The sequence below is a fragment of the Saccoglossus kowalevskii genome, chromosome 16, assembly GCF_978046115.1.
Source record: "Saccoglossus kowalevskii chromosome 16, keSacKowa6.1, whole genome shotgun sequence".
Classification (NCBI taxonomy): Eukaryota; Metazoa; Hemichordata; class Enteropneusta; family Harrimaniidae; genus Saccoglossus; species Saccoglossus kowalevskii.
The window spans coordinates 34,678,941-34,691,416 of record NC_140656.1 but is presented as its reverse complement, the minus strand read 5'-3'; the positions used below and the strand labels follow the sequence as shown (position 1 = coordinate 34,691,416).

The window sequence follows — 12,476 nt, the reverse complement described above, 5'->3', positions numbered from 1 at the left end:
ACCTTTTTAAAAGCTACCTTTAATGTTTTATAATTTTGTAAGCTTTCAAGATCATCATGCTTTCTGAATTTACGTAATGCAGAGTACATGTCACGTTTAGCTGACATACAATGTGTATTAAACTAGGTCGAGTATGGCTGCCTGTGAACACCTTTGCCACAATATGCACGTTTCCTGAAATCACTAGCTGCCCAGTTTAAAACATTATACAGATTTTCGATAATATCATTTACACATTCTGTATTAGAATTTAGAACCTGATTTATCATATTTACCCCCTTATTGGACATCATATTTTCTAGAAAGAAGTGACTCTTTTCCTTATCCCATTTAAATGGTGAATACGTATAATAAAGTGTTTCAGATTCCTCTGATGTGTTATTCAACAACTTAATATTCATAGAACACAATAATGGGAAATGGTCTGAATCACCTCTGTCCCCTACACAAAAACTGGTAATGTTTTGAAATAGTGGAGTCGATGCTATAACATAATCTACCACACTGGATCCCCTGTTAGCTGTACATGTGAACTCCCCTGCTAAATCTGCCCCCAATCTACCATTCAGGAAATGAATTGAATATTCACAACACAATTCAAGCAGACTATTCCCAAAATTATTTTTAAGCATATCTTTTGAATTTCTCTTAATCTCAAAGGTATCCTCTACATAACTTTCAGTTGAAGTTTGAATGTGGTCTAAAGAATCGCCAATAATATAATCAAAATCTTGACCTGTTCTGGCATTGAAGTCGCCCATAAGTAACCAGTAACAGTCAGGGTACTGAGCCCCCAAACTACTCAATTGTTGACCTAATAAATCAATACCATTAGTTTCGTCTGTATAGGCGGTTGACCGCTCTGGAGGAATATACAGAGAACCTACAATAATGTTATTTTGCAAGCCAAAATAACCTGCATCTAGCATAATGAAAACCGAATCTTTTAATTTAGTTGACAATTTAGTTATCCCTTGGCGGCACCATCTTTTAATGAAAACAGATACCCCGCCACCACATCTACCGGATTGTGACTTTTTCTCTCTGACTGAATGAAAAACATCATAATCAGCTAAACATACATCGGGTAAATTCTGCTTATGAAGCCATGTTTCCTCAAAGGAAATAATATCAAACTCTGACACAAATTGTTGAAATGATTCATTAAATAACTTATTTCTTAACCCCTGAACATTCCATGACAGAAAACGAATACTGGATTCGGGAACATCTCGTATACCCGGGCCTTGGCCCCACCTCTATCTATGTGTATTAAGGGTTTTGACAGTACCAGTTGTATCATCTACCATATACTTAACTTTCTCCCCACTTGGATATACAACGGACATGGTAACATAATTTATATATACCTTTGCACTATTATTTGCCTGCAGAATGTCTTTCTTCTTTGCAAAAAGTTGCTTGCGTTTAGCTCTAGTGTTTCTTGAAAAATCTTCCTCGATTGAAAAGTTAGTATTTTTCAGTTTGTAAGCGTTTCTTCGAACTTTCTCTTTATCCTTATAACGCACAAATTTAACAACAACTGGCTTTGAGCCTCTAACATTTGGAGCATTAAATACGCGATGTGCCCTCTCTATGTCCATAGATGACGAATCTAATTCAAGATTTTCCGATATTTGGCTCTTCACTTTTTCCTCTGTCATTTCCCAGGTCTCATTTTGTTCTTGTGGAATACCGTAGAATACCAAATTTGATCTCCTTGCTCTATCTTCACTTTCACTTTTTTCCCTTTCATATTGTAGCAAACGGTGATTTATAGAACTGTTTTGAAGTTTTAACTGTTCATTTTCCGATCTCAACTGAGTTATCTCTTCTTTAAGCACATGGATGTCTTCAGTATTACGTTGTATTTGTTTGGATAATTCATCTTTCATTTCCTTCACATGTTCCTCAACTTTATCAACCCTTTCACGAATATCAGCTCCCATTTTCTTTAATGTGTCCATAATGGCCGCATTTGTCACTTCTTTGATCTGTTCGGATGCCGACGCAGCATGCCCATCTTTATCCTTACCATTTCCAAATGCCAATGTTGTTTGTCTGGTTGTTGGTTGTGGGCCTGGATTCACTTCAACATCGCCCGATACTATTAATAACGCGATCAGAACTAACCGTATAGCGATCGCTACAAGGTGAATGTCATGATCTGACCTTGACCATGAACGATAATGGCGATCCTTTGTTGTCTTGACACGTTGAGTGAAACAACCCACACGCACTCGAAATAGCTCTATTGAGATTCCCATCTTCACACAAACACGACAAGTTGACAGATGATACACTTACAGTCCCTGTCTTGTGTAGATAGTGAAGTTTTGGCTTTTTAAACTTGTAAAAAACTGATAGTTTTTGAGAGCGACGTGAACGCAGCAACAGCCTAGACGTGACCCTTGACCTCTGATCTAGATGAAATTTTGCATGTGTAGTGATTTACATCTCTATGGGGTATGTTGCAAAAAACAGCTCTGAACTAATTGTGGTTTCTGATTTACAGGTGTTTGAACTGAGTCTGGTGTGAAATGGAGCCAGTTGGGTGTCGCGCAGTGATCCGGTTTTTGTATTTGAAAGGACGCACATCAAAGGAGACTTTTGATGAAATGAAAGAAACTTATGGTGATGATGCTCCATCATATGGCCTTGTAAACCTTGCTAGCATCGTGGATTCAAACATGACTGGAAGTCCGTGGAACCAGCTCCCAGACCTGGTCGTCCCTCTTCTGCCATTGATGAGGCATCTGTCCATCACGTTGAGGCAGCCATTTTGGAAGATCGACGCATTACTGTTTGCCAAATAGCAGGGTACAGGGACTGTGGAAACTATCATTCATGACCATTTGCATATGCATAATGTGTCTGCCAGATGGATTCCCAGGTTGCTCACACCTTTTCAGAAGCAAGAACACGTTGAGTGCTCGTCAAAAGACTAATTACACAGGATGAAACTTGGGTCCATCACTATGATCCAGAGACCAAAGCCCAGTCAATGTAGTGGAAGCAGATTTACTCACCACCTCCAAAGAAGGTAAGGGTGCAGCCCTCCACTGGCAAGGTCATGCTCACAGTCTTCTTGGACCAGGACGGAGTAGTGATCACACATTTCCTGGCAAAAGCTACCACAATTACAGGAGCCTATTACTTTTGACGAAATTAAGAGAAGCTATCAAAATCAAGAGGAGGGGCAGGACAACGCTCCGGTCCACAACTCGCATGTCACCAGATCAGAAGCACGGGCGTGAGGCTATGAAATCCTCCCCCATCCCCCTAACTCTTCTGAGTTCTGAAGTTGTTTTTGGAAGGAAAGTGTTAATCTAGATTTGTTTCTGCAATATATGTTTATGTAATCACAGAGTTGTTGAAGTATGTGATATCATAAATGATATGTTTGTCCAATATCTTCGGGGGCATCGGCATCACTCCATGAAGTAGTCTGGCGCGAGTGAGTGTGGATGGCACGAGAGTGGAGAATGTTCGGCCGGAATAGTGGTCTGGCCCTGAGAATTAGTGAGAAATGTTGAAATAGAGACAACTTGGTCTCAATGCGCAATAATAATAATAATATTAATAATAGATATAATAGTTAATAAAAGTTATATGCGTTGCTGTGACGTGAAATACCACTTTTTAAACTGCTATACAGTTAAAGCATGTACATGTACAGATATGTAAAGAATGACATTCGCAGTTACAAGGCTTGTAAACTTGCTCGATTCTTATTTTTCCAGCGACAACAGAGGTGAACTCTGACAGGCGAGACCGTGAATTCGGTTACGAGAAGGTAAAGAGATGGTTTTCACCCCATTGTTGATGAAACGACGAACCTAGCCACGGGTACTGGCATAGTTGGTTGGCTATGATAACCTGATAGTCGGGTTGCTCAAGAGGCTAATCATGCACTTATGCGTGTCAGTTGTCTGACAAAAAATATGTCATGGACAATAGGTGGAAATGAACTAGGCGAACCATGCAAATTACATTTCCCATGACACACTGGTGCAATCCCTGGGGTTGCCGGAGCCGCACGTTACTTTAAGGGATTACATTAATCCTTCTTCTCAGACTTCAGATATAATAGACTGACAGTCTTATTTGTTTCAAGATTTATAGATAAATTTTGTAAAAAAAATTAGATCTGTTTTTGGCCAGTGTGTGTGGCTGTGGGAATTCGGTTTGAATAAATCACATACAGTAGACTCAAGTGATCAAGTTCAAAAGAAAGTCATTAACTTCTTTATTCATGGGTAGAACACTGAACATTTCAACCAGTAACGACATCAGTAGTACAAACTTCAGTATTAAACTGTGAGTGCCCTTGATGAGGGGCAAAGAAGTGAATAACTTGGAAAACTATGAACTAAATTCAAATGTAGACTCCATTGATGACTGCCATGTCTATCAAGGCTAGGAATCATGGGTAACACTTGCATAATAATTAGCATGTTTGAGGTTGATTCCATTGCTCATAGGGGGTAACTCTTAATGTGAGAACACATATAAATGATCTAACAGTGAAATAATAAGGTAATTTCCTCAGTTAATAGGGAAATATGAATAAACTAGAATAATCTAAACTGTTTATAAAGATAACACTAGATAAATAAATCTATCTAAATGTAGAAATGTATTGATACATATTATTATGCATTTAACTAATTAACAAACACACGTTGACCTGTGCCTGACAGTGTGCACATCAGCCACAAAAAAGGAGATAAAATTTGACTTTCTGCATTTTTTCTAAAAAAAAAGAAAATCACATTGAGCATCCTTTTTTTAAGAAACTTATACTCGGAAACAGATTTTTTTTTCAATGAGGAATATACTAGCTAGTGCAATTTCTGGTGTGCACTAGATAATTGTAAAACAATTGAATTGTATGGCCTGATCATGATCACATTTAAATTTAAACAATAGTAAAAGCACAAAGTGCATCACTCTGAGATGGTGCTATAGCAAAGTTTGTATATGAATCATATGAGTCATCTGATAATGTTTATTTAAATAGATGTAGATATCAACGATAACAGCGAGGACACAAAGTCTGTGACACCACACACACAGTTCCAAATTGTCCGAAAATGCATTTAGAGGCAATATTTATACATTATTGACTGCATTTGAGATTGAAGACATTATTTATGCATTATAGGCAGCATTTAGTGGAAATATTTATACATTATTGACTGCATTTATAGGTAGCATTTAGAGGCAATATTTATACATGATTGACTGCATTTGGGATTGAAGACATTATTTATGCATTATAGGCAGCATTTAGTGGCAATATATATATACATTATTGACTGCATTTGGAATTGGAGGCAATATTTATGCTTTATGGCAATATTATACATTATTGACTGCATTTGGGATTGAAGACATTATTTATGCATTATAGGCAGCATTTAGTAGCAATATTTATACATTATTGACTGCATTTGGAATTGAAGACATTAATTATGCATTATAGACAGCATTTAGTGGCAATATTTATACATTATTGACTGCATTTGGATTGGAGGCATTATTTATGCATTATAGGCAGCATTTAGAGGCAATATTTATTTACACATTATTGACTGCATTTGGATTGGAGGCATTATTTATGCATTATACGCAGCATTTAGAGGTAATATTTATACATTATTGACTGCATTTGGGATTGAAGACATTATTTATGCATTATAGGCAGCATTTAGAGACAATATTTATACATTATTGACTGTATTTGTGATTGAAGACATTTATGCATTATAGGTAGCAACTTAGACTAGAGGCAATATTTATACATTATTGACTGCATTTCGGATTGAAGACATTATTTATGCATTATAGGCAGCATTTAGAGGCAATATTTGTACATTACTGACTGCATTTGGAATTGGAGGCATTATTTATGCATTATAGGCAGCATTTAGAGGCAATATTTATACATTATTGACTGCATTTGGGATTGAAGACATTATTTATGCATTATAGGTAGCATTTAGTGGAAATATTTATACATTATTGACTGCATTTGGAATTGGAGGCATATTTATGCATTATAGGCAGCATTTAGAGGCAATATTTATACATTATTGACTGCATTTGGATTGGAGGCATTATTTATGCATTATAGGCTGCATTTAGAGGCAACATTTATACATTACTGACTGCATTTGGAATTGGAGGCATTATTTGTGCATTATAATCAGCATTTAGTGGAAATATTTATACATTATTGACTGCATTTGGATCGGAGGCATTATTTATGCATTATAGGCAGCATTTAGTGAAAATATTTATACATTATTGACTGCATTTGGGATTGAAGACATTATTTGTGCATTATAGGTTGCATTTAGAGGCAATATTTATACATTATTGACTGCATTTGGATTGGAGGCATTATTTATGCATTATAGGCAGCATTTAGAGGCAACATTTATACATTACTGACTGCATTTGGAATTGGAGGCATTATTTGTGCATTATAATCAGCATTTAGTGGAAATATTTATACATTATTGACTGCATTTGGATCGGAGGCATTATTTATGCATTATAGGCAGCATTTAGTGAAAATATTTATACATTATTGACTGCATTTGGTATTGAAGACATTATTTGTGCATTATAGGCAGCATTTAGTGGAAATATTTATACATTATTGACTGCATTTGGATTGGAAGCATTATTTATGCATTATAGGCAGCATTTAGAGGCAACATTTATACATTACTGACTGCATTTGGAATTGGAGGCATTATTTGTGCATTATAATCAGCATTTAGTGGAAATATTTATACATTATTGACTGCATTTGGGATTGGAGACATTATTTATGCATTATAGGCAGCATTTAGAGGCAATATTTATACAAATTATTGACTGCATTTGGAATTGGAGGCATTATTTATGCATTTTAGGCAGCATTTAGAGCCACACACAACAGAAAATCAGTTCAACTTTTTTTAATGGCATTGGAAATCAAGATTTACTTGGGCTTTTTATATAATAAAATGAATGCAATGTTATTGTTAGCATGGAGCCATGATTTACAAATCACGATACTGTGGAACAGGAAAATTATTTATATAAAATATCAAAATAAAAAAAAAAACACAGAAAATTAAGAAGCAATGGGCCATTCCAGTTTATATCTGCACCCCCACCCCCCCCTGTTGATGAGCTTGTGTGTTTACTTCATACATTAATGACAGTAACGATTATCTTTCATTACTGGACTCTGTCACTGTTGATAAACAGTACAAACGAAACAACATGGACAAACATACTAACAATTATGGTAAAACAATTGTTAACCTATGTTGCAACAGCAATTTCTTAATTATGAATGGTTGAGTTCCGGGGGATTCATTGGGTAAATTTACAAGCCATCAATTCGGGGGGAGTAGTTTAGTTAACTATGGTATTATCAGTTCAGGGTTATTTCATAAGGTGCAATATTTTAAAGTCATGGCACTTAATCATCTGTCAGATCATTGTCCCATTTCTCTTTCTCTCTCTGTTCAGTTTCAACAGGACTACACTGACAATTATGCAAATTTATCCCCACTACTCGGGAAATTCATTTGGGACAGTAAAGGCAGCCAGAGTTTCATTAAGGCTTTTTCAAATAAATCAATGGATGTGAAAATTAGTAACTTCCAGAGTACTAACTTTGAAGATATTGATGTAGCTGTTAGCCGTTTTAATAGTATCCTAACTGATGCAGCTAACACGTCTCTGAAATTCATTCATCCCAGGATTAAGAAGAAAAGCAGTAAACCTAAGCATAAAAAGTGGTTTGAGTGTGATGTTAGTGAGACGCGAAAACAGTTAGTTAGATGCTCTCATTTACTAGGTAAATTCCCCAATGATAATACTATCAGACAGGAAAGATATAACATTAATAAGAAATATAAAAAGTTAGTAAAAGCTAAGAAGAAAGAATATAGGGCCAAGCTTTGTAATAAAATAATGTCACTTCAGCATTCTGACCCTAAGCAATTCAATTAAGCAACTTTGACAATAGTCCCAGTAAAGATGATCACATTAGTGGTGATTCATGGCTTAAACATTTTAAATCTCTGAACAAAGAAATTAACTTAGAAAATAACAGCCACAATTTAAATATCAGAACTAGTATCAGTGATATGGAAAATAGTAACTGGCAGAATACTAACCTTGACATTGATTTTACTAACAATGAAGTTATGAAGCATATTAACTTGCTTAAATCAGGTAAATCGTCAGGCAATGACTTAATTTTAAATGAAATGATTAAGAAAAGTGCTCCTCATGTAATCCATTTAATATGTAAATTATTTAATCTAATTTTAAAGTCAGGTAAATTCCCAGCATTGTGGAACTGTAGCTATTTAATTCCCATCTTTAAATCAGGTAACCCAACTGACACTAATAATTACCGTGGTATTGCAGTTTTGAGTTGTCTCTCAAATGATACTTAATAGTAGGCTTACTAATCACTTGCACCAGACTAACCAAGTCACAGATAATCAGTTCGGGTTTAAGAAAAACCATAGAACTACAGACAATATTTACATTCTTAGAACCCTAATTACCAAATATGTTAATAGTAAGATTAAAAAATCTGGTAATTACTTTTTTTCATGCTTCTTTCATTTTTCCAAAGTCTTTGATTCGGTATGGCGTGATGGTCTAATATATGAACTCCTAAAATTAGGGGTGGGTGGATAAAATTTAACAAGATCATCAAGTCAATTTATAGTAGCACTAAATATTGTGTTAAATTAAATTGTGGTGTAACGCCATATTTCGTTTCACATCGGGGAGTTAAACAAGACTGCAACCTCAGCCCGAGTTTGTTTAACATCATTGTAAATGATTATTGTGACAAAGTTAATAATTTTGACCCTGTTGACATGAATGGTCTAAAATTTAATTGTATCCTTTATGCTGATGACCTGTTACTTCTATCAACTAGTCATGAAGGGTTACAGAGTGGTATCAATAGCATTGACAATTATTGTCAAATATGGAACCCTCAGGTTAACATTAAAAAATCAAATGTCATGATCTTCAATAGCTTGGGTAAAAATTTGGGTAAAACTTTTCAATTTTATTTTAATGGTATTCAACTTGAATGTGTTGACTCCTATAACTATTTGGGAATTATATTTCATTGTAATGGGAAGTTTGATGTGGGTATTGCTCGGTTATATGACAAAGCTCGAAAAGCACTTTTTAAGATTTACAGAATGTTATGAGATAACAATGACTGTTACTCTGTGCGGTTAGCAGGCAAATTATTTGACTCATTAGTAAAACCAATTATGCTTTACAGTTCCGATATCTGGGGTAGTTTCATGTTCAATTTATTTCACGGCACAGGAAATACTAACAGACTTGTAATTACCAATGACAAGTTTCTTTCCAAATTATTTAGTGATAAAATGCTCATTGAAAAATTGCATATTAATTTTTGCAAACAAGTCTTGGGAGTTAACAGAAAAGCTTCAAATAATGCTTGCAGGGGGGGGGGGGGGGGAATTGGGTCGATATCCAATTATTATCAATGCCTGTACTACAGTAATGAGTTATTTTCAAAGATTGCATTGTAAGAAAACAAGCAATTCTATTTTAGAAGCCGCTTTTAATTTTAGCAAGTCTAGTAGTTGTGATTCATGGTACATCTATGTCAAACAACTATTACAAGTTACACAGCTTACAGTTGATGACCTTAATCAGAATGACTTTGGTGAGATGTTCAAAGAAAAAATGGAAATCATTTACTTTAGTAAATAGAAGAAGGAAATCACCAAAACAGATAATAACAAACTTTGCACTTATAGCACTTTTAAATCTTGTACTAATTTGAACAATATTTAGAAAACACCAAAAACAGGAAATTTAAAAATGCTCTAACCAAATTCAGGATTTCAGCCAATCAGCTACCAGTAGAAAAAGGTCGACATAGAGGCATTAAAAGAGAAGACAGATTCTGTCATCTGTGTAACTGTAATGAAGTTTGTGATGAAAAACATTACCTTTTCAGATGTAATCATGACAAACTTAGGGAATTAAGAAATTCATTATTTACAGTAATCTATGTTTATGCGCCTAGTCTACAACTATTAGCTAGAGAGGATATTTTTGTTTTGATTCTTTCAAGTTCTGATCTTTTTATTTGTAGTAGTCTAGCAAAATTTGTTTTTCATGTTTTAGAATTGTTTTAGCTTATTTTTTTTGTGTTATTTTGGACTTTACACTAGCTCTGTATTGTGTATGTGCCAAATAAAATATTCTATCCTATCTTATCCTATCCTACAGAGTATAATTTCCATGGGTGTATAAGTCATACAAAGTTGTATTTCCAAATCACCATTCACCATACAGTAATGGAAATCCAAAACTATAGTTCCTACTTATGGTGTTGATGAGTTCCATTGTGCCACCATACAGAGTAGGATTTCCAAATATAACTCTCATCATATGCTGATTTACCAAGTTCAAAATTTTATATTTGATAATGGAAATCCAAACTAGTCCTGATTCACGGCGTTGATAAGCTCATTCGTGCCACCATCCTTATCTAATTTCAGTAATAACTATTTCATACTGGCCCAATTTTGTTACCATATACAGTCAGAATTCCAAATTTTTTTTAGTCATACTGTTGGAAATCCAACCTCATCAACCGGTATGTGGCGAGATAAACTAGGCCATATTTTATTTAGTAGCCATAACTGCCTGGATTTCCAGGAATTTTTTTTCCATACTCGTCTGGATTTTCAGATTCTGTTTATCTATATACAGTTGGAATTCTGAGGTATTTTCCCCATTATACAGTGCTGGAAATCCTACCACATCAACAGGGGAGGGGGGGTGCAGATATAAACTGGAATGGCCCAATATGCGTTTTCCTCCCAACGATGTCAATTTCATTCCACCCTGACATTAGAAACATAATACCTTTAAGTGTGTCACAGTCAATTGCTTGTCTTGCATGCTGAAAAGAACTTGATTTTCAAAGACTATACATATTTCACCAAAATGAGTCCTGACAGATTTTAAAGTTCCTATGAATCGTTTGAAAACAGATGGTTAAGATGAGATATTTCTTATCCCTGTCCACTGATGTCCATTGGTGAGAAATCATTTTTTAAAACACGATTTTTCCCATTTTCATTGTTTGTTTAGGAAGATGTCAAACTTGTGGAAGATCACATCTCGATAAGTTTATGTAGATAGATTATTTTTCATGTCATTGAGTGCAGAGAGAGAAAATGCACAATTTATGATAATAGTATGACTACTTTTAACCGTAAAGCACACAAGTTTAACATTTTGTAATTGTTTTTTTTAGCAATCACACCTCTACTAAATAAACAAAATTTCTCTTTTGGGATTTTGGATTTTTGTTTTACATTTATACTATACAATTTCCAGTATGGAAGAAACTTACAGACACTTAAGGTTGACCAGCAAAAGATTATTATGTTAATCTGTTTATATTTCAAGATAAACGAAGTGGATATCAGCTGAAGAGCGAATAAACTATAATTATCATAGAACAATGAATTAAATAGTGTCCTCTCTTTTTTAGCTCCATGTTGTTGGAAGTATTGACTGAAATGGATGCTCCCATAATCTCTTAAAACATCACCTGGTGATGCAGTTATATATACTGGTACTATCCATGGAAGTTTTCAGCACGTGAAGTGTTGAATTGCTGTATTTATAAAAACATAAAATAAAATACTCACCAATGCTTTGAATTTTGTGTGTTATGAGTAACGTAGATGCACCCATTCTAGCAGCAACATGTGCAGCTTCACATCCTGCATGGCCTCCCCCAACTACGATCACATCAAATATCACATCACGAATACGCTGACTGCTGCAGTAACATCCATTGACGCTAGAGAGTAAATATTTTCCAGATGTTCGACAGATCATTATTCAGTCAGCTATGAAATTAAAAAATTACTCAAATGAAAATTATTTTTTTGCAAATCAAATTGTGAACTTGAAGATCGAAGCACATGGAGTACAGTTGATTATATAGTTCCTGGGCTCCCTGTGATCGTAGGAGTGTGTATGCAGCGGTTTTTTTTTAATTTGCATTACATCTTGCTCAGTATTAAGCGCTACTTTGCTTCCTTACTCTTTGTAACATTACTACGTGTTTGAGAAACACATTATTCACGTAAACATCCTTTTGGAAATGAATATACAGTAACGATGAATCATGAATGCTGATGGAATCGTCTGGTTTCAGCGAAGTTCAAATTAGAAGTCTGTGTCCTGGTTGTACATTTCTGGTATGAAATCACAAATACATGTATCACGATCAGTTATCGACTAAAACGAATTACAACGAAACAAAGAACCGACAAGTATCACAGCTCTGCTTTCAAATCAAACTAAACATTCACCTAAAGCAAATGTAGTCGTCCTGGGCGCAGACATTTTGACTCTTGAATTCT

The 12,476-nt window shown here is 34.9% G+C and overlaps 1 protein-coding gene across 1 annotated transcript in view; it reads right to left on the bottom strand.

Moving 5' to 3' along the window:
* LOC102801360 (5-taurinomethyluridine-[tRNA] synthase subunit MTO1, mitochondrial-like) overlaps positions 1-12,476 on the bottom strand; it is an 82,571-nt gene extending 70,095 nt beyond the window's left edge. Inside the window, exons 1-2 of the mRNA XM_085491415.1 lie at positions 12,426-12,476; positions 11,754-11,957 (exon numbers count right to left, since the gene is read on the bottom strand). Coding sequence (XP_085347541.1) covers positions 11,754-11,946 — 193 coding nt within the window. The 5' untranslated portion in view covers positions 11,947-11,957; positions 12,426-12,476. The remainder of the gene's footprint in view (positions 1-11,753; positions 11,958-12,425) is intronic.